The 26,258-nt window shown below is 39.2% G+C and overlaps 1 protein-coding gene across 1 annotated transcript in view; it reads left to right on the top strand.

The window, feature by feature from the left end:
• The window catches only part of CRB1 (crumbs cell polarity complex component 1), a gene marked incomplete at both ends in the record, with an annotated part of 164,994 nt that overhangs the window by 123,471 nt on the left and 15,265 nt on the right, over positions 1-26,258 (top strand). The window contains 5 exon segments of the mRNA XM_084245542.1: positions 500-582; positions 585-620; positions 1,725-1,798; positions 2,657-2,899; positions 4,375-4,419. Coding sequence (XP_084101668.1) covers positions 500-582; positions 585-620; positions 1,725-1,798; positions 2,657-2,899; positions 4,375-4,419 — 481 coding nt within the window.

Genomic DNA, 26,258 nt, shown 5'->3' with positions numbered 1-26,258 from the left:
TCTAGACAGAGTTTGGCCCGAATTCTGCTAAAGCTATGAATTATTAGGTATGGAGCAGCAAGTGTTGGCAGGGCAACCGAAATTCAGCTCTAAACGCCAACAGAGAAATCACAGGCGTGTGCAGGTACCAGAATGCTGTCCTTGCTTTCCTGGCCTTTATAGAGATGCAATTTTCTTAGGACCTGTGTTAATTTATTAGCAAAGTAGCTGCAAATCTAGCTGTCAAGTTTCTTTTAACTCTCAATTTATTGCCACCCCATGGCATAGATTTTATCTCACAAACGAAAACTGTAGAAATGGAAGATAGCCATGCCCAGTGTCCACCAGCAGGAGCTTTCCTGAGAAAGTGATTCTTGTATTATGTAGTACAATTAAACACTTAAAGTTCAGCTAGCCCAAGTACTCGATGAGTTTGGCATGGGCCATATACATGAACTTTTCCAAAGAGTTTTCTTGAATGAAACGAACAAGATTAACAGCTGTTAGTTTATCTCTCTAGACACTCCAGATTACCCTCAGTGGTCTGTGGGAATGAGAAGACAAATCTTACTTGCTACAGTGGTGGCAACTGCATGGCGTTCCGGGTGAATTGACATGTGCATGCTGGCCAGGTTTCACTGGTAAGGCTCACTCAAACTTTACAGAAGAGAATTCTAGGCTGAAGAATAGTGGGATTATTCAAAGTTTATTTCTCTTTGAATTTTTCATCTCAGTTCCCATAGGAAAAACTTATGCTGAAATATAGGTTCAGACAGCCAAACCATAAAAAAAGAAGTAAAATTACAGCGTAGGTCAAGATAAAGACCACTTTATTAGCCAAGACTTCAAGAAGGGAAATATATATTTGCAAAAAATGTATAGAGTGATACTTTTCTTTCTTATAAATTCTTTCTTTCCCACCTATACTAATATTTGACATGAATATGGTTGCTGTTAAAATAGAATAAAATATACCAAAAAGGTCACCTCCTAGAATTATCTAGAATCTTAAAAGCATATATACCTTACCCATATGATTCTACCTGTCTTCAGAGAAGCCCATCTTCACCTAATGCAAGGGTTATTGATATGCAGTTGGCCAATGGCAGATTTGGGTATGCACTTGGCTCACTGAAGTTGAGTTCAACAGCAGAAAGAGTGCATGCTCCATAACTTCTACCAGACTCTCAAAGGGTTCAAGGTCCCCAGTAAGTTGTGAAATGATACAGATGCTATATAAACAGATAAAAGTTAGCCACTTGTTGAGCAGTCTCTTGTACCTTATAAATATTATCTTTAAATGTTATTGTTTCCATTTTGCATTTGTGTAAACAGAGGCTGAGAGGTTCAGTGACAGGTCAGCTGCCTATCCAGATACATGCTTCAGGGGTAGCTGCCTTCAAAGCTTGCCTCTGCTCATCTATTTAGATATGCTGGCATAAGTGTATGCAAAAATCTTTGTTTGCAAAAATTAAAAGAAAATGGAAAAAGTGCTCTGCTGTTTCCTATGCTGTCCAGGGTCAGATATTTTAATCACTGAACAAATTTCTATATTGAGCAACAAAGTCAAACACAGTTGATAAAGAGATTTGGGCTGAAATAATTTCCCCCAAAATGGTAATTAATAAAATAATGCTGTATTTGTGCTCCATGAGAATTACCATTTGGGTTAATTTGAACTTTCTCTTTTCATCTAACTCATTTGGTGTCTGTGATATAGCTCTTTTGCCATTTTTATAAAACAGCAAGGAATCTGCATCTTCCCCTTCCAACATTCAATGACAAGTCTAGTCCTTGCTTTAACAGCCTGCTTTCTGTGGTTGGCTTTAAGTGGTACAGGTGGTTCATGCCTATGCATGTGTGGAAGGATAGAACTATGACTCATATTCTGCTTTCCATTACACCAATTTTTATCATGCAATATATTATTAACCCAGGCTAAGTACTTGACCTCCAATTCCACATACTACCAAAACACTACAAATATTTCCTCCTAAATTTTGAACAACTCTTCAATTATATGTAAGTGTTGGTCATTTTCCCTGCTTCAATGCCAGTTTAACACTTAATGCTACCTTAGTGGCACATAAATGCTTAGTGATGAATATATAAGCCTTGGATTATTTTTCCCTGCTATTCACAGATTATCTGTATTTCCAACAAACATTCCCCTCTCCTCCAACATTTATTTAAAAAAAGTAAAACCACATATCTGGCACTTAAATTCAAAGTATGAATTTGAAATATGGTAAGAAAGGAAGCTCAAAGGTTTTCCTCTTCTCTCAAAAGTCTTTTCATCAGTAAAATCTTATCTGCTGCAAATGGAGTTCTAAAATAGTGAATATGTGTTCAGTGGATTCTGTACTTTCAAAGCCATTAACTATTTTTGGTGAATTCACTGGGTGCTAATGGATTTATTTACTTTGACTTTCTATCTATTAACTGACCTCTAATGAAAGCTCCAATAATATTTAAAATGAATGTGTATGTAGTATGTCCTACTTAGTTCAAAAGAGAAATAGAGAAGACATGGAGAATGAGTAGCTAGAAGACAACTAGGAAATGCTGGGCAATCTCCTAAAACCTGGGGGCTTGAGGCTTCTGTCAACATCCTGAGATATTGAAAAGCTGTCCTCTGATAAATGACCTTCGCTCCTGTCTGGCTACATCTCCACAGTGTCATCCTGGCAGATTGTACATGATGGATGGTGTGAACACTCCGGCCCACCCAGGACAGAGTGCTTGGCAGGCTCCCCTGAGTTGTCAAGTGTTGCTCACATTTAATCAGAGAAGTTCTCCTTCCAGTCCAGAAGCCTACGCCAAAAAAGGAAAACAAAATGTCTTAGCTATGCTTGGTATCCAACAGGATAAGGAGCTGCGTTTTTTTCGGATGGAAATCTGTTTTTCCTCTTTACCTTGGGTTGGACCTGCCCCACCTACAGTCCTGTCCTCTCATTCTGAGCCAAGTTTATGCTGTGCATAGAAGTTTGACCTTTTGGAAGGCGCAGAATTAAAAATTATTTACAGCAAACTTCTACATTGTAAGCTGCTGTGTTGAGATTTTGAAGCTAAGACTTTATATGAATTTTCCAAAGTAAAAGATGCCTTAGTCGCTACCCTATCCCTAAGATCTAACAGAGTGGCACATGGTGAGTGCTAATAGCTTCTGAGTTACTAACTGGATGAATGATTGGTGAATTAATCAATAAGTTTACAGAAAAAACAAGTTGGTAGTGGGCCTCCCCGGTGGCGCAGCGGTTGAGCGATGGGTTGGGAAGCTGCCCGTGGCCTCTGCAGCGCCGGGTCGATCCCCGGCTGCTCCCCGGCCACCGGAGGAGGGTCCCACATGGCGCGCAGACCTCTCCTGCCGCCCGCTGCTCCCCTCAGCAGTGTACTTCGGTCCTTCTGCCTGCTCTGCTCCCCACTCTGGCTCTGGTGAATTCTCTCACCCTCCCGCGCTTCTGACTATACCCACTGCTTGTATAAATAAATCTTAAAAAAAAAAAAAGTAAACTGAAAAACAAAGAAACCAAAAAAATAAACTTAAAAAAAAAAGTTGGTAGTGAAAAATAACAATGTCCCAGGGACATGGAAAAATTCAATTTCCTTTAGAATTAGTATCACTTGTTTTGGAACATTTAGCTTTTGTAGTCATTCTAGCTGAATATCCAAAAATTGCACTTTGCTACAAAACAGTATTTATTAGCAAGTGAAACCTAATTTTCTACTTTTGCTTTGAATTAAAAAATTGAATTCCAAAGGAAAATAATTGAAAACCTCCCAGAATTTTTTTTTAAAAAGGAAAAATCTAGGGACTTGCCCTTCGTCTAATGGCACTGATGCATCAGAATCAAAATCGAGTCCTGGCTGCTGGAGTATAAGTCTCCTCTGTGCACTCCAGGTTGGCAAAATACAGCTTCCATCTTATGGTTCCCACGTGCCCCAATAGACTGGGCTTTTATAAGGTGGTGAGGACACTCGTATTCTGCAGGGAGACTGACTGACTCCTGCCTAGCTTTCTCCTGGTATCTGAATATCTGCACCCATCTTTTCATTTCTAACTAGGCGTGAGCATACACACATGTGCATGTGCACAAACTATCTCCATTAAACCCTAAATACATTAAAGGAATTTAAAGGACTATGTCCCGCATTATCACGGGTATATAAAATGTGCGTCAATTAGCAAATTAAACTCCACTGTTTTAGATAAGGCAATTTTTTATCTTTCCCCATTTCACAGCCAGTTTATTCAGCCCGGACCGGGGGTCCTGCTGTTTGTGTTTATTTTTAAGGTGTGAAAAGGACATTGATGAGCGCATGCCTGATTCATGCCTTGACAGAGACCCATGCCAGGACTTGCTCAACAAATTCTAGTGCCTCTGACGTGGCCAGTGCCCCTGTGACGTGGCCTTTGCCGGCCAGCGCTGCGAGGTAGATATGAACGGCCTCTCCTATTACGTCTCTCTCTTGCTCTGCAGAATCTCTTTCAGCTGCTTTCTTACCTCGTTCTGTGCGTGTGTGATAAACCAGGTGTTGAGTGGGGGAACAGGAAGATTATCAGCATGCATCTGAATATTCCCAAACTTAAAAGCCACTATATTTCAAGACATGCTTGGACTCACCCTCAATCTAAAAATGAAAACAAAAATCATCGTGAAAATTAAAATAAATTTCAGGATGTTTTAACCAAAGCACAAGCACTTTATGAATATATAATGTATGCATTTTAGCTTTAAATTTAAAAAAATAATGTTTTTAATGTAACCAGAAATATCACAAGTATATTTAATACCAGCATTTTATCATTCTGAGTGCCTCTTATTTGAACGACTACTGCAGTAAACACTCCCATCCCCCCCAACTCCATTTTTGTGTGACTTGGATAATGCAAGTTGCCCTCATTCACCTTGCTTTTGAGTCATTTATGCTCTTTTATTTCCACCTATTATTCATAACATAATAATTTGAAAATTACTGGTTAAACTGTTTTATGTCCATTGTAGGGTAAAGAAAATGTCAGGCTTTTCTGCCCTTCTGCCATCAGGATAGATGATGGATCCTTGTCCTGAATGCATGCCTGATGGCGGGCACCTGGAATAGGGTGTGGGCATAGGTAGATGGGATTCACCTGGGCTGAGACTGTGCTTTTAAGGGCGGCGTCACGGGGGGACGCCAGCAGCAGCAGCACCAGCAGCAGCAGCTGAAGGAGAAGCCAAAGCAGAAGCAGAGAACACCAGAGAGCCCAGATAGAGTGAGGATTTCTGGGGGCTGGGAGGCCTGCCAGCCTCCCGGCCCCCCAGCACCCCTGCCTGCCATATGCCTGGTGAACCCCAAATAAAAAACCCGCAAAACTACTGAGGACTCTGACTCCTCCTTTACCCGGTCTACATGGGATCAGAAAACCTGCACAGTATCCTGTCCTACCCTTACACCATTTATGTTTTTATACAGTTATCAAAAGAAGTATTGCCAGCTCTCTGGTAATATAGAAATATAGAAGGAAAAAGAAGGGAATGGTGTAAAGTCCCTACAAATGTAGGGGAAATTTTTTTTTAAAGATTTATTTATTCATACAAGCACTGGGTACGGTCAGTCAGAAGCGCGGAAGGGTGAGAGAATTCACCAGAGCCAGAGCGGGGAACAGAACAGGCAGACTTAACAAATGTAGGGTAAAGAAAATATCAGGCTTTTCTGCCCTTCCGCCATCAGGATAGATGATGGATCCTTGTCCTGATTGCATGCCTGATGGCGGGCACCTGGAATAGGGTGTGGGCATAGGTAGATGGGATTCAGCTGAGCTAAGATTGTGCTTTTAAGGGCGGCGTCACGGGGACGCCAGCAGCAGCAGCAGCAGTAGAAGCCGAAAGAGAAGCCGAGAAGCAGCAGAACGAACACTAGAGAGCCCAGATAGAGTGAAGACTTGCTGGGGGCTGGGAGGCCTGCCAGCCTCCCAGCCCCCTAGCCAGCACCCCTGCCTGCCATATGCCTGGTGAACCCCAATAAAGGACCTGCAAAACTACTGAGGACTCTGACTCCTCCTTTACTCGGTCTGCATGGGATCAGATAACCTGCACTGTGCCCAGTTCCTTGCTTTACAACAAAATACACTGCTGAGGGGAGCAGCGGGTGTGGCAGGAGAGGTCTACACGCCACGTGGGACCCTCGCCAGCAACCGGGGATCGAACTAGCACTGCAGAGGCTGCGGGCAGCTTCTCAACCCAGCGCTCAACCGCTGAGCCACCAAGGGAGGCCCTGGGGAAATTATTTTTAAATAATCAGTCCGAATATTCAAACAATGCCTTACCGGTATGTAGTGCCAGGAAGGAACAGAGCAGGTTTTCTGTGATCGTAGCAGACAGGTAAAGGAGAGAGTCCTGAAGCCCTTGGCAGCATTTTCAGGCTTTTATTTGAGCTTTTACATGTAGTGCAAGAACCAGGTACAGGGCAGGCAGGAGTCCCAGCCCTTGTCAAGTCTTCACTCTGTCTGGGCTCTCTGGCGTTCTCTCGTTCTCTCTCTTCTGCTTCTCTTTCATTCTCTGTTTTAGTTCTACTTGTTCCATTCCCTCTGATGCCGTCCTTAAAAGCCCAGTCTCAGCCAAGGTGTGCCCAGCTATGCATGCCCACACCACACTGCAGGTGTCCACCATCAGACATGTGTGTAGGCCCTCAGGGATCCACCACCAACGCTAATGGCAGGAGGGCAGAAAAGCCTGATAATCACTTCCCCTACACAGTATCATTTCTGATTCAATAAAATCCTTCTTTTCCCCAAGAAAATGACAGAATATCTTTCATTTTTCCCCCTGCAATACTTTCTGTATGAATAGAATAACTTTTGAATTGCTTATAAATTTATGATTTATGAAATTGTTGACATTTCTATCAAATGGACAGATTTCAATGTATAGTTAATAAGTATTATTTGTCTACACGCACACACCAAAAATATGTAGTTTATAAAATTAATTTTTTAGAGGCCTATTTTTCGGAAATTTATAAGTAATTGTATCCTCTGTAGGGTAAGGTAAAAAGTATCAGGCTTTTCTGCCCTCCTGCCATTAGGATAGAAGACGGAACCCTGCGGTCCTGAATGCATGCCTGATGGCGGGCACCTGGAGTAGGGTGTGGGCATGTGTAGATGGGATTCACCTGGGCTAAGACTGGGCTTTTAAGGGTGATGTCACGGGGACACCAGCAGAAGCAGAGAAGCAGGAGAGCAGAGAAGCAGAGAGAACGCCTGAGAGCCCAGAAAGAGTGAAACTTGCTGGGGGCTGGGAGGCCTGCCAGCCTCCCGTCTCCCCAGCACCCCTGCCTGCCACGTGCCTGGTAAATCCCAACAAAAGCCTGCAAAAGCCACTGAGGACTCTCTAGGACTTCTTCTTTACCCAATCTGCTGGATCAGAAAACCTGCACTGTGTCCATTCCTGTCCCTACACCTCCTTTAATATCCTTCCGAAAAAATCATAGAAGCATAGTGCCTATCATAATCAAAATATATTTAGCACTGTGATTTTTAAGTAGATATATACCAAAAGTGATGGATCTACAAAGTAAATTAATAAATGTGTAAACATTTTAAAATGGTTTTAGTAAAGTATATAAAATTCTAATTGGAAAAACTGTTAATAGTAGTAATTGTTTCCACTGGCATGTTATCATTTGTGCTAAATACCTTTGTGTATGCTAAATACCCATCCATTATTTGTGTTCACTTAAAGAGAAAATAGTTAAATTACATGAGTTAATTTAGAAAGAAACTACAACAGTGGCCTGCCAAAAGATCATTTTGTAAATGTGTCTGTGTCATTAGGAGCTGCCTTGGTTTAAAATGTGAGGGTACTTAATGTGAGCATAATTAATCCATTGGGTACTCATTTAGTCCCAGCTGTTTTTTTCTTTTTTTATTTTAAAGATTTATTTATTTATGCATACAAGAACTGGGGTACAGGCCAGAGGTGCATGGTGGGGAGGTGAGAGGATTCACCAGAGAAAGAGTGGGGAGCAGAACAGTCAGACTGACTGAAATACACTGCTGAGGGGAGCAGCAGGTGAGTCAGGAGAGGTCTGCTACAACATGTGGGTATCTCCCTGGTTGGGGATCAAAGTCGTGTTGCAGTGGCTGCAGATTGCTTCATAGGTTGCATCTTAACCCCTTCACCACCAGGGAGGCCTCCTAGTCCCAGTTGTTTTAAGAAAGATTTTTTTTTTCCCCTGTGGAAATGACCAAGGTAAGCTTAAATATATCATTTGAAACAAAAAGACAAAAGAGCAAAAGAGTATATTTACTGCAGAAGAAAAGGAAATTGTTCAATTTTAATTTTCATAATAATAGAAGATTAAATGCAGGAGATTCCTATCCAATGGAACACTGGCAGTCATTTCAAATAGAAAGCAACTAATTTGAAGTCTTTATTTTCATTCATTTTCCTTGATCCATGCAACATCGTCAGCTACACTGCTATCTCAGATCATCTTTTCAAAAACTAGGTTTTGTAATAAGAGGTTTGCATTCCCAATTATTTGTAATAAGCATAAAATAGATTATAGCCAAAGACAGTAGGTATAGTCGTTTTTTTTTTTTTTTAAAGATTTATTTATTTATTTATATAAGCACTGGGTACAGTCAGAAGCGCGGGAGGGTGAGAGAATTCACCAGAGCCAGAGCGGGGAGCAGAGCAGGCAGAAGGACCGAAGTACACTGCTGAGGGGAGCAGCAGGCGGCAGGAGAGGTCTGCGCGCCATGTGGGACCCTCCTCTGTTGGCCGGGGAGCAGCCAGGGATCGAACCGGTGCCGCAGAGGCTGCGGGCAGGTTCGCAACCCAGCGCTCAACCGCTGAGCCACTGGGGAGGGCAAGTAGGTATAGTCTTGACATTTACTCCCTTCTGAACATATCATAAATATGTACTGACAGGCCATTCCAAGTGTAATATGTTCCCTTCCAATATATTTGAGTCACCAACAATTTCTTTCTTGGTTCAATTCCGATGCCTCTGTTGTCACTGCAATTGTCCATTGCTTACTGTTTTCCAAATATCTTATCATGAGATATCTGGCTTAAAACAAAAAAAAAATACTTTGCCCTTTTCTTTTTATCCTTTTGTATTTTGGCAGTTACATACTGTGTAACTATGGGTTTACCATGCTTGCTTGGAGGGAAAAATAAAACCTTTCCTTCTGCATCCATACTTCTCATCATCTGATTATTTTCTTTCATTTGCCTTGACTATGTCCTACATAAGATGTCCAGTATCCCCCTCCTCTACCCACCCCCTGCTGCTAGATACACACACCCTATAATGAACATAGAAGCACCCATGCTGACCATCCTCAATTGTGACCCCTCTCTCTCCAGATATGTCACTGTAATAAACAACTGTGGCCATCAAGGTCAAGATTAAGGTCATATATATTCTTCCTCTCTGTCAGATATTCCTCCAGTTGGCATTCTAGAATTGCTTACGTTCCTCATTGTTCTTACTGTTGGTTCACATTGTCCCTGTTGAAGGAAGCATAGTCAGCCTGGTGCCTAGGGGAGGCCATCTCACATCTCACAGAAATGCCCACACCCCCCTCTAGACCAAGCTTCTGAAACATAACATAGTTAGTTGAATAAAAGTAATTTACTCAATATAGGATTTCATATTTGAACTAAACGAGACTATCTCTCACTTTGGCCATGCTTTCTCCTGTGTGTGCGCGTGTGTGTGTGTGTGTGTGTGTGTGTACATTGAGAGTAGTTTTTACTGCTCTCCTTTTTGGAGATCAGAGAAATAGAGAAAACAGGGAGGTTTGGAGAAATTGAGGGGTTGGAGATTGTGCAGTGAGACTGGAGCATGAAGAGGAGTGCGCAGAGTAAGGTTGAAGCAGAAGTGAATCTTTGTAGGCCATGTTGGAGACCCGGGCTTTTCATCTCACCAGCAATGGGGAATCTTTGAAGGAATTCAGACAGAAGAGTGATACGATCACACTTGTACTTTAGAAACATCACTTGGGCTTCAATGTAGCAGAGTGATGAAAAGAAAGGCAAGATGGAACCAGAAAGACACATTTAGGAGGCTGTTGCAGTAACACAGACAAAAGGGAAGAAAATTCTGCACTACTTTGTGTGGTCAAAGGGGATGTAGAGAAGGAAATAGACTGACATCATTTGAAGCAGTAAACCCCATGACTGACCAGGAAAAGGTGTAGTTCTGAGAAGATGAAAAGTTAAATTCAATGAATTTAAAAGAAAAATATTTGTTGACTGAATAAATGAATAAGTGTATGGTCCAGTGGATTATCCAAGGACAGTTACTAACCAGTGTGATTATTGTAGTCTGGAGTTCAGTAACTGTAGCTAAGCCAAGTGTGTGTGTTTGGGAAACATATTCCACATCCATGGAACATTTGCAGTTCATTCTTCATGTCTGTAACTCATTGTGATTTTTCAGTTTTATTGGTGTATAATTGATATAAAACATCATGTAAATTTCAGGCGTACAATGTTTTGATTTATACATCTATATATTGCTAGATGATACCCACAATAGTATTAGTCAATATTTCCATCCTGTCACATAATTACCATTTCTTTATTTTAATTTGTTATTTGTCAGTTGTTTATGTAATTTGGGGAATACCACTCCATACCTCCACATGTGCACATGCTTCATTCTCCCTCCACCAAAACTCTTTTTTTGTGGTGCGCGCATTCAAGATTTACTCTCTTAGCATCTTTTGAGTATATACTAGGCTATTGCTAACATATAGGCACCATGCTGGACGCCTGAAAACATATGCCTTTGTCCAGTACCTCTCTGTTTTCCTCAACCCCTGACCCCTGACAGTCCTCATTCTACTCTGCTTCTCTAAAGTCATTATTTTTGGTTTCCCCATATGAGGGAGATCTTACAATATTTTTATTTTTCAGTCTGACTTATTTCACTCAGCATAATGTTCTCAAGATTCATCTACAGTGTTGCAAATTACAGGCTTTTCTTCTTTCTCATGGCTGAATAATGTTCCACTTCATATATAGAAACTATCTTCTTTATCTATGCATCTGCTGGTCGACAGGTTGTTTTCCCATATTGGCTATGGCAAAGAACTGCAAGAAACCTAGGAGTGCAGCTGTCTCTTGAAGATCCTAGTTACATTTCATTTGAACATATAGCCAGAGTGAGTTGATATTGCTGGATCATGTGGTAATTCCTTCTTAAATGAGGAAACTGCCTGCTGGTGTCCATTCTGGCTGCACTAATTTACACAGAGATAGTGCACAGAGATTCCCTTTAATCTAAATCCTGCCCAACACTTATTTCTTGTCTTTTTGATAATAACAAAATTAATAGATGCGAAGTGATACCTCATTGTGCTTTTGATTTGTATTTCCTGATTATTAGTGACCTTGAGAACCTATTTATGTACCTGTTGGCCATTTGTATGTCTTCTTCAACTAATATCTGTTAAGTTTGTATTTTTTAATCATATTAATTTTTGGCTAATTAATTGTATGAGTTCTTTATAAACTTTGTGGTTCTGTAAGTCTGAATCCTCCAATCACATGATTGGTTCCATGGATTGTTTCCACTAAGCCCCCATTCTTAGTTTCTCCCCTGAGAGTAACCTCATTAACACAAGAGACATCTTTATCATTCTCAGCACTGAAGAGCTGATTTAATAGGAGCTACTTTGTTATTAACATAAGTAGAAACTATAATTTCAAGTAGATAATCTTAGACTGTATTAGTGTAGGATTTGGTCCCAGAGCAGGCAATATCGTTTTCTTTCTGACCCACACTGACCAAGTCTTTGGTCAGGACAGTAGTTTTACTTCTGAGCACCATTCTCAAGGGATAGCAGTGATGGCTTACAGGGCCTAGAGGAAAGCATTTTTGAAAAAGAAGACATAAAGAAAGCATGAATTTGGCTTTATGTTTTTGAATAGTTATCAAGAAAATGAAAATGTAGATTTGCTCTCCATTAATACAGAGATGAAAAATGAGGCAAAGCACAAAAATTTATAGGGCAAGGATTTCAAGTCAGCATAAGGGAAGGTGTATTAGCATTAGAATTATTCAATAATGTAATCTTAATTTCTACCAATGTTTCACTGGAAATATCCATGTAGAATCTAAGTGACCACAGATGTTGCAGAAAATATTTGTGCATTGACCAAGAGAGAGTCTGAGCCTGACCATTCTTAAGCAAATAATTAGATGATTAAGCATATTAATGTATTTCTCTCTATAAATTTTCTCAAGATCATTACATATATAGCTCATGACAGCGGAATTATAAGCTAGGTTTAGAAATAACATTTGCTTTTTTTTAGTTAAGGAAAGTGTAGTGGAGAAGGCAAAATAACCAAGATCACCTGATACTTGGGAGATCTTGTTTTTTTTTTTCAGATCATTAACACATTGGGCCATGTACAAGTGAAGAAATTTTTGAGAATGAAAAGTTTCCTCAAGAATGCAATTTAGGGGCCTCCCCGGTGGAATAGCGGTTGAGCGCTGGGTTGCGCAGCTGCCTGCAGCCTCTGCAGCGCCAGTTCAATCACCAACCGCCGGCAAGGGTCCCACATGGCATGCAGACCTCTCCTGCCGCCCGCTGCTTCCCTCAGCAGTGTACTTCAGTCCTTCTGCCTGTTCTGCTCCCCACTCTGGCTCTGGTGAATTCTCTCACCCTCCCGTGCTTCTGACTGTACCCAGTGCTTGTATAAAATAATTAAATTATTTTTAAAATGCATTTTAGGGTCTCCCCTGGTGGCACAGGTGACTGAGCGTCGCGCTGTGAAGCTGTCCACAGCCTCTGCAGCGCCAGTTCAATCCCGGCCACTTGGCCGGCGAGGGTCCCACATGGCACAGCAGACCTCTCCTGTCTCTCCCCCTGCTCCCCTCAGCAGTGTATTTCGTCAGTCTGCCTGTTCTGTTCCCCACTTTGTCTCGGGTGAATCTTCTCACCCTCCTGTGTATGTGGCTTGTACCCAGTTCTTGTATAAAATAAATAAATAAATCTTTAAAAAAAAAAGAATGCATTTTATTATGCCGTTTGCTTTGCAACTGAAAAACATACCATCAACTCAGCCCAGCCCCACTTACCACCTGAAAGGCATCTCTATCATCCAGAGCAAGAACAGGCTGGCCTGGATGCTTGTCGTGCATGTCACAGCATACACAGCTCTGCTTAGCAAACCTTGAAGTCTGCATCACTCTACAATCAATCATTTCCAGGTCCTGTCTGCAACAGAATCAAAGCAATAGCCAGGAAAAACTAGAGCATTTGGGAAAATTTAAGTGGTACTTTTTTTTTCCTAAAACTTATAGTAAAAAAAAAAAAGAAAAAAGAAAATATTCCATTATAATTTGTAAGATATCTTCTATAGGAAAATTAAGTTAATTCTTTTTTCTACCACTAGACTGAAGTGCACGACACTAAAATATTAGACTGAACCATATTAAGATATATTGAGATGCATGTATTTGCCATTTGGGATCTACAAGATCCTGATATAGGCTAGGATGCTTCTCCTAATTCTGGATTGTGGATGCAGAACTGAGAATCAGTTCTGTAAGTCTGATTTGTAAGTTTTGATTTGTATTTCCTGATTATTAGTGACCTTGAGAGTTTTTAAAAAAAGTTTCCATGAATCATCTAGTCTAGTTTACTTCTATAAAAAATGAAGAACCTAAGGCTCAGTGAGGATATGCCTTACTTAAGCTGTAAAATTATCTAAATCTCAAACCGCCCTTCAATATTTTTTCCATTCTCATAGGCCAACATAGTAAATTCTCCACTCCATTTGCCAAGGAAATTGTTGATGAAGTCCTCAGAGTATCATAGAGCATGCATATTCCCTACACACATCATCAACTTAAAAAATAAAATACACAAAATCCAATTGAAGGTGAACACTATATTCATCAAAATAAACTTTGTCTGATGATAATGAAGTATTTTTAAAACAGTCATTATCTCAGAAATATAACAGAAAAGGTGAATTATCATTACTTAATCCTACAGTTCTAGAACATAGTAGAAGCATCGCTTCTCGGCCTTTTGGCTAAGATCAAGTGTAGAACATAGTAGAAGCCAAGACTGAATTTGGCTCAATTTTGTGATAGAAAAATGAAAGACAGTATGAGACGAAGGGAACTTGTATGTAGATAACATCAACAAATAAATATTCACAAAAACCTTAGGAAATAAATGTTATGACTTCCATTTTACAGGGAGAGGAAAATGAGATTTAGAAGGACTAAGAAACTTGCTGAGGTCACACAGCAAGTAAGTATCAGAAAAGTTTAGAACCTGGGGTGGGAGAGCTTATTTCCAAGAGATGTTGAATTGTGTCAAAGCGCTTTTTTTTTTTTTTGGCATCAATTAAGGTGATTTTTAAATTTTTCATTCTATCAATGTAATTACATTGATTAATTTTCATTTGTTGAACTATCCTTGAATCACAGGTATAAATTCCACATGGCTATGGTATATAATCCTTTTAACATACTGTTAAATTTGGTTTTCTAGCACTTTGTTGAGATTTTTGCATATATATTCATCAAGGATATTGGCCTGTAGTTTTCTTTCTTTCTTTCTTTGTAGTGTGTTTGGCTTTGGAATCAGGTTAATGTTGACCTATAAAATGTCTTTGAATATGTAACCCCTCTTCAGTTTTTAAGAAATGTATGAGAAGGAATGGCATTAATTCTTCTTTAAATGTTTGTTCTATTCTCCATTGAAGCCATATCCTGGGCTTTTCTTTGCTGGGAGGTTAAAAGTTATCATATTTTCTACCACTGAAATAATTGTTGTGTACAGATAGAAAATGAATAAATGATGCTATTGAAATTGAGAATAAGTGATATGCATGCCGCATCTACACGAGCACTGTTTTTATTTTAAGAGATGCTTTCATATCTATAGCCACCATCCTTCCTCCTTGTGAAAATGCTGAGAAGAATTTTTATCTTTATTTTAATGATCAATCAATAGACTAACAGGGATTACCAGAATTGCTCAGAATCAAATATCCAGGAAGCACCAGAGCCAGGGCTTATTCAAGTTTTCATTTCCAAGTCTAATACTAAAAGATGGTTTGAGATCTACTAGTTAGGACCCAGGAAAGGGATTATGGAGACATTATCAGGAGTTGCTTTGTAATTATGGTCCAAAATGGCCCAAAAATGTTAGCCCTTATCAAAAATCAGAACCAAAAAGGGACTCTTTTCCAACCTTAAAACTCTGGCTGCTATATCCCTAGAAAGAGATGATACATGAAAAGATGCTATTAAAAAGGATAGTCAGAATAATATATAATAGGGCATTTGGGAAGTGGACAGATATGCCCCATTACAAAGCTAACTGCAGCTTTATTCTGGCCGTATGAAGAGTATAAACATGCATGTAAGTTAATGACTGGTTGAAGGAACCTTTTCAGGAAGCCCCAGAATTCCAGGATGGGGATCATTCATTGAGATATAGTAAGTCTAGCAAGTGAATGGAGATTCTTTTTCACATAATAAACTTATGAAACTCATTAAACTAACAATAAAGCAGAAAATAAAAATAAGCCCAAAAGGGACTTGGAGTCTGTTGTGAATGATAGAGTCTTAAGTGGTTCCTGAGAGGCTTGGAATCATGCTTCTAAAGGTTGATGTCAAGGATGCGCCAGCTGGCCACATCCTCAGGCTTGGGGACAACACAGAGCACGGGTCCTCGGCACTGGAGGCTTCTGCTGTGTGGCAAGCTCTCTCCTTTTTTTTTTTTTTCCTTTCTTAATTTGGCCTTCAGTAAAGAGGGGACTCGGACGATATTCTCTTCTAATTTCAATGTTCAAAAAGCACTGTCACTAATCACTGAGTTTCTACTAATTAGCATTCTGGAAAGAGTAAAAATAGCATTAATGATTCTTAAATGTTATTTTGAGGTATTTCAGCCACTAAAATCAGGTCTGATTCAGTTCACTAATCTGTTTTCCTTTCATCTTTTCACACTTTATTAAGATTTCTGCTTCACCAAGTATAATTAATGCACTTCATTCTCAGTGTGAGGTCATTGCTTCCAGCTTCTCAGAAACCATGTAACATAGACTTTCACCTTCAGAACACATTCCTTCTTGTATCTAAAATGGAATGGAAACAGGGGGTACAGAGTGGGGCTCCTGGGTTCCGTGTGTGACGAATGAGTTGGTGTTAAGCCACAGGTAACTGTGGGGAAAAAAAACAGATTGATATCTGCCACTGACTTGACTAGCTAATCATATCAAACAGCTTTTTTGTTACCCATAAAATTAATCTCATCATCTTTCAAAATCTCCCTGAAGTGACCATGGCCTTACCTATAGTATCGGACTTTGTAGAAACCAGTTTTTAAAATAACTTACTTATCCATTCATCCATTTACCCAGGGTCTGCTAAAGGCAAGGCTCTGAGCCAAAGCATGGTGAGCAACCAAAACACACACACAAAGGTTATATTTCTGATTTCAAAGAGCTTAGGTAAGAGAATTGGGGGGCTTCTCTAGTAAATCATGATGATATTTGGACTGTGCCTATAATGAAGCATGTTGTTTGAAAAACGCATTATGTTTCACTTTATACATTTTTATTCTCTCGAAAGTGTAGTTGAAGCCTAACATAGATCATTTCAGAAATCAGATCTGCATGTTACAAACCGATAAAATGGATTACGATGCAAACAGTGTAAACAATGAATTTGATTACAACTTATTAGTTATTATTTTCTAGAGTTATTTACCCCCCCATTTTTTTACTCAAAAAAAAAAAACCTTTTAGTATTGGTTCCATCTATTAAAAATAAAGTTGTGATCAACCAAACTGAAAACTCCAGGCATGCAGTTGAATATCACACTATTGTCTAGTTTAACATGACATGAATTTAGTTCTTTTAATTTTTTTTTCACTTTCAAGAGTGGAGTGTGCAGATTCTTATATAATGTGGATGTTTCTTCTTTAGTAAGAGACTTTAGGAAATGAGGCTGCAATTTGTTGAACTCACTGTTGACTTTTTTTTAAATGAAAGCTACTAGAATGATATGTAAAAACTGGGTATGCTCAAGGAATTTAATATTGCAGTGAAGTTGAATATGAAGATAACTACTGACTTGAAATTAGTTGTTATTTCAGTATTGTTTCTTCTTAAAACTTTGTTGAGTTGTATGTTTATGAATTATATGTATATACTTCCCCTCATCTTCATAAAAGAAGATAATTCCTTTTTTCTAAAAGAGCATAAAGGTCATGACTATTATCTTTTCCTCACACCTGTAATTACTGAATTATAATTGTTTCATGTAAACTATAGAAATCTGTCGGAGACTAATTGTATACAGAAAGGAAGCAACATTAAATATAACTTATTTAAAAACATAGGTTACTTGAAATGATATGTATCTGATCATTTGGGAAGCATTTTCATGACTGTGTCTATGTCTACCTGAGTTGAATTTAATTCCATAAGTAATTCTGAATATATATTATTTCCACCCTCTTTCCCTAACATTTCTTTGATAATTCAATGCTGATAGAAAGACTGTGATAAAGGAAAACTGAGATAACCACGTTTGTTATTCAGAAGGACAAAGTGCATATTAACACTTGATAAATGACTGAAATCATTCTAGTTGATACCTAAATCTTAGGGGGAAAAAAATCAAACTAATAGTTCCTTTGAATTTTTCAATAGCCAGCATCATCTTGAATAGATATAGTAGATAATAGCTATTCACTGATTGACACAATGAATAAATTATTTTTGAGGTAAGTTTAACGTGGCAGTTTATAGTATTGCAAATGTGTATTTGTAGTAAGCATACCCCCAAATTATGGAAATTAAGATGAAAATGAGAGTCCATGTGAATTACAAAATGTCTCCCTTTCCCTACCAAAATTATAGAATAAAAAGGACAAGCTTTGGTCATTCGTAACCTCTTTGGTGTTGATAATGCCTCAAGAATAAATGACACTCTTCATCACAGGAACATTTCCACCTAAGAGACAAATGTGCAGAATCCTTTTATTCATGGTGGAATGGAATGTGATATAAATTGACTTTCTTGAACCAACCCCAGAATAAGCTTATATCCATAAAGAGGGAGGCTCTCATTTGTGATATAATCACATAGACACATGGCATAGTCTCAGAGCAGCTTTCCAGAGTGCATTTAATTTGGTTTCCTTTTTGTTTTTAGGAAAGTTTTCCATATCTGTCTGAGTGATTAGGGGAAGGTATTAACTTCTCTTGAAATTAAGATGAGCGTGGCTGAATCATTAAATCTATATCCTTTTAAGCCATCTCCTCTAAGCCACCACTGTTGAATTCGCCACTGTTGCAACTTAAAAAAATAGACAATTTAAAGCCTATGTTGCTTATTGCTCTTTGAACCTCAAATCCTTCTTTCATTCCTCTTTGCCTGGTCAAATATAGATATATACTCAAAACTTGCCAGGGAAGCCTTCTTTGCTCCTCTCCAAGGAGTTCCACTTGACACCTAAGTCATGTTTCCACCCCATCCTAAATACACATCTAACATAATATTTAATGATAACAATGCTAATAATAGCTAATATTTATAGAGCGTTTACTCTGAGTCAGGCACTACACTACATTTACACATTATCTTGTTTAACTTTCACAACAGTCCCAAGACTCAGGCAATATTGATTTCCCCATTTTACCGATGAGAACACCAAGTCAGGGAGACTTTGTGTCTTGTCCAAGGTTGTCCAATTTAGAAGATGCAGTGTTTGCAGTTAACATACCCCAAAATTATTGAAATTAAGATGAAAATGAGAGTGCATGAGTTCGCAGACTCAAGGGGGCGTGCACCTCCTACCAGGGGGCAAAAGCCTTATTTTCTGCCTGAGCCTACATTGTGTGAGCTACAGAAAGGTGGGGAAAATGTCACATCTAACTTTAGAACTTCAGACCTGGTATTGTAAGTGTTTCAGCATTTACTAAAAGAATGAATGAATGGATGAATAGATGGTACGTTGTGTGCACATAGGAGAAAACTAGGACATTTCCAGAGATGGGGAGAATAGAAAACGTAAAAAAGTTTCACACAGAAGACATTTGAAACGGATTTTAAAAGAAAGAACAGCAATTTTTTTAAGCAAAGCAGAGAGTACATTTTCCCCTGACATTTGCGTGTGTGTGTGTGTGTGTGTGTGTGTTGGGGGGGGGGGTTTGCAACCAAAGTGTAAATTAAATTGCTTTTAACAGAAGAAATTAAGTCACAAATAAAGTTTTGTGCCTGATAGCAAAGAGAGCTGGGAATGCCCAAGCTCCTGTTCACAGTCTAAGTTCTTATCTCTGTTTATCCATTGTCTTGGTTGATTATCTGGTCTTTGTAGTACTGTATTCTGTTATTTGTGAGGTTTGAGAAAGGAAAACCTGGAAAACAAAATAGATTTCCTGAGGCAACAATGAACAAGGCTTATGTATGGTAGAAAAAGAAGGAAATTTATAGCACCGGCCCCGAAAGATAACAAACACCAGGCAGATTGTTGAGGAGGCCCTGAGCGGCAAGAGGGGAAAATATGCTGAGGACAAACAGGTGGTGCCAGAAAAAAAAAGGAGTATCCAAGAAAGTGCTAGAAAAGTTCACAAGTGGACAGGGCCCTACAGCAGCCACGGGACCTTTGAGACATGGATGGAAATTCCCATATTTGCCCCAAGAGCAACATTAATGAGACCAAAGTGAATCATTTTTCACAAACCTTGTTGTCAGAGAAGCTTACAAAGTTCCAAATATTCTCCCCTTTCCAAATTCTGCTGAGCCTGAAGGGTTTGTACTGTCCACTCCCATCTCCTCATTGCCAATTCATTCTCCCTCTAAGACCCCTTCATCTGCTATAACTGCTCCCTGTGGGATAAACTAACATTCTGGGCTCTCAGCAGGAAATCCAATGTTCTGTCCTTGCCTGAGTCCCACGACACCACAGAGAGCTGCTGGAATTGGTATATCAGCCTCTTCCCTGCAACTGAGAGTGAGAACATCTTCCCAAAGCAGCCATTCCATCCACACCTTTGTCCCCACAACACGCCCTGACAATGGGTAACACATGGGGAGAGCAGAAGGGGCGCAGGGAGCCGGTGAAATAGAATATACAATCCCTCCTGGAATAACATCAAGAAAACTAGAATCTGGTTGGGTTTTTGTCTGTTTGTTAACTGTTTGTTTTGTTTTTTTGGGTGGGGACTACAAGATATCCTAAAACAAAGTTCCCCTAATTTATGTTACTGAGTAAAAAGCACAATGTAAATTCACAGACGTTCAGTCACTATGAGCTGTCACAAGAGGAGATTTCATAGAGGAGATGGCAGTTAAGTGAGGGTCCATGGATGATGAGGAAGATTGTGCAGAGGACAGATAATGGGAAAGCACTTAAGAGAGAAAAAAGCTCTCAGATGGGGAGGTGAGGAAATGTTGGGATGACTTGAAGCACAGAAACGGGATAGGCCTGACTTTAGCAGGCAAAGAATACAGGAAATTAAAGTGGATCGATTAAGCTAGGGCTAGATTATGGATGATACGGCCCAAGTTTCTGTAAAATCCAGCCAGAGAGGAGAGTCCTTTCATTGTTCCCTCATCTGGGCCTGTGGCACATTTTCCTCTGAACAGTTTCCTGCAGGGTATGATTATCTATGGACTCAGAGGGACCCTACCCCCAAAACAGTAAATCTTTCTCTGATGATGATTTCACCTGGTTACCTTGAATTGCTCTTTTATTGGAACCCAAATCAATGCACACTGCTCCGTGTTCCAGAAGGTCCTTTTTTTTTTTTTTTTTTTTTTTTTAAATAATGCTGAGCAGGCAGGAACTTTGCATCGGCAGATTTGGGAGGAGAGGTTTATTATTTTTTTTTTTTAACTAGCTTATCAAAGGCACATATTCTTTAACCCGATTTTTGATTTCTGCTAATTAAAAGTTTTCTCTAGGCATAGTTTTGTTACTAAATCTTGCTCTAAGCACTTTTTTAAAAAACTTCATTTGAATCTTTCTAAAGTTCTTTTTCATTAATTGGGGATTTTCAGGCCTGTGATGCTCTTCCCTTTTTTTCTCAAAGGACCAAAGACATGTTTTGGTCTGAGAAGGTTCAAGTATAATCAGATTAAGTCTTCCTTCCCTAAAAATTGAGCAAATTCCCTGGATCAGCACCACTAGAAAAGAGCCTTTGGGGGCAATAGACCAAAGCTATTATTGTTCATCATCTCAAAGTACATAAATTTAAGAGATAAATTTACTCACTTTTAAAAATGTCCTAATTGCACAGATCAAAGTAAAATGTATCCTCTACCAAGCAATGAGCGGCTTGTATGTCTCTGTGATTGGAACGATGTATTTGCAGAACTAAGGAAGTTTGAAAGCAGCTGCCAGCTGCCCGAGGGGTCTAACAGCCCAGAGCACCAGAAGCGCTGCTAGCTGCCTCTGCTGACCAGGGCCTCGTGGGGCCTCAGATGCCCAGAGCTGTATCCTCTCTGATTGCTTCCCCAGTGACCACTGAGTCCAACATTTAGTACTTCACTAAATCCTGATGTTCGCTAGTTGTTATTGCCACTTCACAGATGCAAACACGTTCTGTGATTTCCTCAGAGTCTTGCTGTCCAGCCAACTTCAAGCCTTCCTTTTACATCCAGTTTAACAGTCCTGGCTTTCTACTCCCTAATGTGCAAAATATAATACTTGTAGATTGGTTCTAAGCACACCATCCTATCTGAAAATTTTAGAAATGTTAACATTCCTTATTTGTAAAATGGGTGTTTACAGTAGATACCATTACATAAAATTTACAAAAACCCAAGTTATCCAGGGGGCTCTGTGGAATTATTTGAAGAGCAATTCCTGAGAGAAAATGAGAAATGTAAATGGTAAAGAATTTGTGAAATCTGTTCTATGACCCTAATGGGGGTCCAGTACTTATTTATTTTTACCATTAAGTCTCCTGAATGCTACCCATAATCACAGCTGGTAGTATGTAAATTACCCTAATTTGCAGCTTCTTGAGCTTAAAGGTTGTGTGTGTTTGGACTGGTAAAATTCCATGGCCACTTAATTACTAATATAAATTCTCTCGAATTATAGGAACCAATATAAGCACCTTGATCTTAAAATGTTTTGCAGAATCCTAAGTAATGATATTGAGGTTTGCATTTGCCCTGAGGGTGAGCTGAGGAGATACAGGTCTTGTGTAATTACATATATTTAATTTTCTGCCTTCAAATAGAAATGGTGGCATATCCCAGGACTCCCACCTTGGCTGGGGAGTACAGGCTCTTCCCACGAGGAGGGGGACATGTGCATATTTGGGACATAAAGAACTTGGGTGGTGTGCATGTACATAGGGCAAAGCATTGGAGTGGCCACCTCTTTAAATAAAATATGCTGTGAGGGGAGATTAGGCAGTGTCTTCTTTACCGATTCACACAGCACTGTTAGCTAGACTGTAACAAGAAGCCCATCCTTGGTTCAGTCCCCTTTTAAGGATTTGCTCATGGATTTCCTCATGCCAGTGATCACAGGTTGTAATTAATCATGATCACAATCTACTGCAAAGTTCCAGTTAGGGCTGAAGGCACAGATCTGTAGAACCTTCCTCTCCACCTGACAAATAAGCCAAGTACAATCCAAGAAGCTGCTCATGCTTTATGTCAAGGCATTTGTCTTTGCCTTTGTTTGTGATTCCATCTCATTTAATCAGGTTCAAAACTTTTAATAATCATCATAATACTAAACCTATGATATGTCATAAACTTTGAAGTTGTCAGAAGAGAAAAAGATGGTATAATCTGTTTGAATACAGCTTTCCAAATATGGAAAATCACTGGTCTTGGAGTCACACATTATGACAAGTTTAACATGTCATGAATTGTTGGAGTCCATGGTTGAGATTACACCAAATAGACTTTTTGCTACATACATTAAAAAGTATGTTCTTATCAGTGAATATAGCTAGACTTTCTGACATGTTTTGCTGTCTTCTTTGATTTTCTACATGCTGCTGTATGATAAACTTTTTGCATCAGAATTTTTAAAGGTAGTAATGTACTATATAGCAATGAGACAGCTTAAGTGTATTTTAGGGACTGCTGTATTACCATCATCAACTCGCATTTATCGGACTTAGGCACTATAAATAATACTTACATACTTTATATAGGGTGAAATATGTGTACATGCTTTCACATAAATAATGGTGAAGCCATTATTTTTTTACATCTACTAGAAAATAGGAGCTCCTATATAATGGTTTTGAAACTTAGTGTCTCAAAAGGAGTATAAAAGCAACTCTGCAGTTCTCCTATGCTCATGGAAACCTTAAATCCTTTGGCACTGGGTAAAATTTGAAAGGCCTTCTAAATGTTCCCCAGTGTCCCGAAAATACGTACTCCAATCAGTCTGAAGCAAAGGAACCAATGTGTTTTGGGGAACCAGGTAGAAATGCTATGGAATCCAACAGAATTAGCCACTTTTACTTGGAAAGTAGCTAATGAATGTACAAATTTTAATTATGCATATATTTCAAACTTCCCATCAAAGTCAAATTGTGCTGATGTTAGTCAAACCTAATCTAGGCATTGATTCAAGAACCTGCTGATGGAGTAAAAATACATAGAAACTTGTTAACAAGAAGTACAGTTATCTACATCTCAGCAAATAATGCCAGAATGTCATGTAATCTGCTGAGCTTAGGCAGCCTGTAGCCAGTGAAGCTCTCTTCCTTTTCTTCACCACTAATATTTACATTTGGAAGCAATACATGGCTGCAATCTAAGTGCTGCACCTAAAAGGGGAGTTGTTGGCTTGATACCTTGTTTTCTGACACTGTGAAGCCCTGAAACAGCTACCTTCTTAATCACCGCCTGATAACATTGTGCTAAAGCTGGAGGGTAGCACATGGCTTTTCTATATAAGTGACAACCCTGGGAGACTTTCTGCATTGTTTAGTTGTTTTAGTTTTTGATAGACATGCTGGGGTGTTAGAAGCACAGGATTGAAAGTTGTGAATTTCTGGGTCCTTTCTTTGTTTTGTTGAATTTCTCGGGGTCTATGCCAGCACTGATTATAGAGTCAGCTTACCTCTCAGATATCTACTGTGTGCTAAGCACCTTTCTAGAATTCACAAACAAAATCCTTCCCCACATCAGCCTATTTTATTAAAGCTAATTCTTATAGGCAAGATCCTAAAAAAGGGTTAAATAAACATCAGTGAGCAGGGAAGCATGACTGGTTATAGAGCACTGTACCTAGTAAGTGACCTGGAATAAAAATAACCATTATTACTCTTCTCTCAGTGTGTAAATATGTCAGCTAAGGGTAGCATAGTTGAACCTAAGGGTAGACTTGGGGTTGCAACTATGTAGTACTCTACCCAGGCTGCATCTGTGCCTAATTGAACAAGCTCTGACAATTTGGATACAGGTCTACAGCTTCCTAGCTGTGTTACTTTCAACAAATTGCTTAAATCATCATTTGAATAAGGGCAACAATCTCTATATCATTAGGTTGTTGTGAAGATTAAAATGAGATAGTATGTAAAATGCAAGGAACATAGTCAATCCTCTGACTTGAATTGCTTTCCTCTTTTCCTTGTGGACCACCTTTTAGTGCCAAAGTATTTTACAGGTAATCTCACTGTAAAAGATAAACCATATGCACAGATTAACTGCCTGGCTAGAAGGCACAAATCATTAAAGACCTGTCCTCTCTGTGGTAGAAATAAAATATTTATTCTAGGTTCCAGAGACTAGGAAAAGAGGCCTAAAAAATAGTAGCAAAGAAATTTCCATAAATGAGAACAATGAAACCACTGGATGGAGGGGTGAGTTTTATGAACCACGGAAGAATAAAAATGCCTTTTCACTGGAGCTTTGGGAGGGTGAGTGGAGCGTGTGCACATTTGGGGTGTGAGGTTGTCCTTCTATAGTAATAAAACTACAAGTCAACAGAATTTGGGAGAAAATTGCCTTTCGACTTGGAGGTGGTTTCACGCGGGCCCCCCAGTGCTTGCCCTGAGCTGCGTGCGCCCCGACTCCTTTTCTCTACTCCACGTTGTGGCTGGTCCTCATGCTGGTAAATCGCAGCAGATGGCTTCCTTTCACACCCAGCGCTGTCAGAGGAATGTAAATGCGTCTGCTCACAACACTGAAAATACTGAGTCTGTGTGTTTAATCTGTGCTGCGCGAGCAGAATGACCCTGAAAAGAACATGAGCAGGGAGCACGTTTGGAGAATTGGCATCGATCCTCGTAAACAGAATTGGGGAGGATTTTTCAAGCCTAGTGACTAATCACGGTTTTCTTCCCGAGACTCCTTAACACAGCCATTTCCCTGAGGACCAGCAATCTAAATGGTGATTGAATAGAAAAGTTACAGACCCAAGGGAAATATTTTTAAAGGGGGGGCGGGGGGAGGCAAGTGTTATTCTGGGGTGTGGGAAAAGGAGATGTACTGCACCAAAAAATTGAAGAGGCTTATAGTTTGAATTCTCAGTTCTAAGCCCCTTTGGGAGTTTAGAAAAGGAAACCTCTGTGTTTCAGATTATTTAAGTTAATGAGGGGAATATTCTTTTACCAATCATTTCAAAATTCAGGGGAAAATGAATGTAAATTATTCAAATGTCAATATGATGCAAATATGAGAAAATGCAATCAACAAAAATTATCCAGGAAAATAACTTACATTTTGAGAATATTCAGAGCAAATTGTAGAACTAAACTACATTCAAATGCTTTAGCTGGGTTATTTCAGTTCTTAAATAGGTCTCTGAACTGAGTAGGAAATAAAGAATCTGATCTTCATTTTATAAAAGTCACTGGAAATTATTCAGTGGCAAAGAGAAAAGGAACGTTCATGTGATTTATCTTTTGCGTCTTTTGTAGGGAAGGAACAGAGTTCTTGACACTTCTGAGTCTTATATCTTCTTGGGAAAGAATCTACTTTTCTTTCAAAAGGTGTTTTGAATCTCATACTTACTGTATACTGAGACTTAGAGAGCCCAAAGTATACAATAACCATCTCAGCTGTATCGTCTGATCCAATTTTATAATAGGCTGTTAAAGTTAGTGCTAAATTTATACATAGAAATGTCTATTTTGGTTCAGCAATATTTTTAAAATAATGGGAAAATGTTATTGGACTTTATTTATGTCCCTCCATGAATGAATGCTTTACATTCCTCAGTACTAATGTAAACACATCCTTTTCACCATTTGTGCTTTTGGGCATGGAGGTGGATTTCTAGCAAAGTAAGATGGAAAGGTGTGTAGGG

Source organism: Talpa europaea, assembly GCF_964194135.1.
Source record: "Talpa europaea genome assembly, chromosome: 10".
Taxonomy (NCBI): Eukaryota; Metazoa; Chordata; class Mammalia; order Eulipotyphla; family Talpidae; genus Talpa; species Talpa europaea.
Note: the sequence above shows the minus strand (reverse complement) of the source record. Positions and strands in the feature narration are given on the sequence as shown.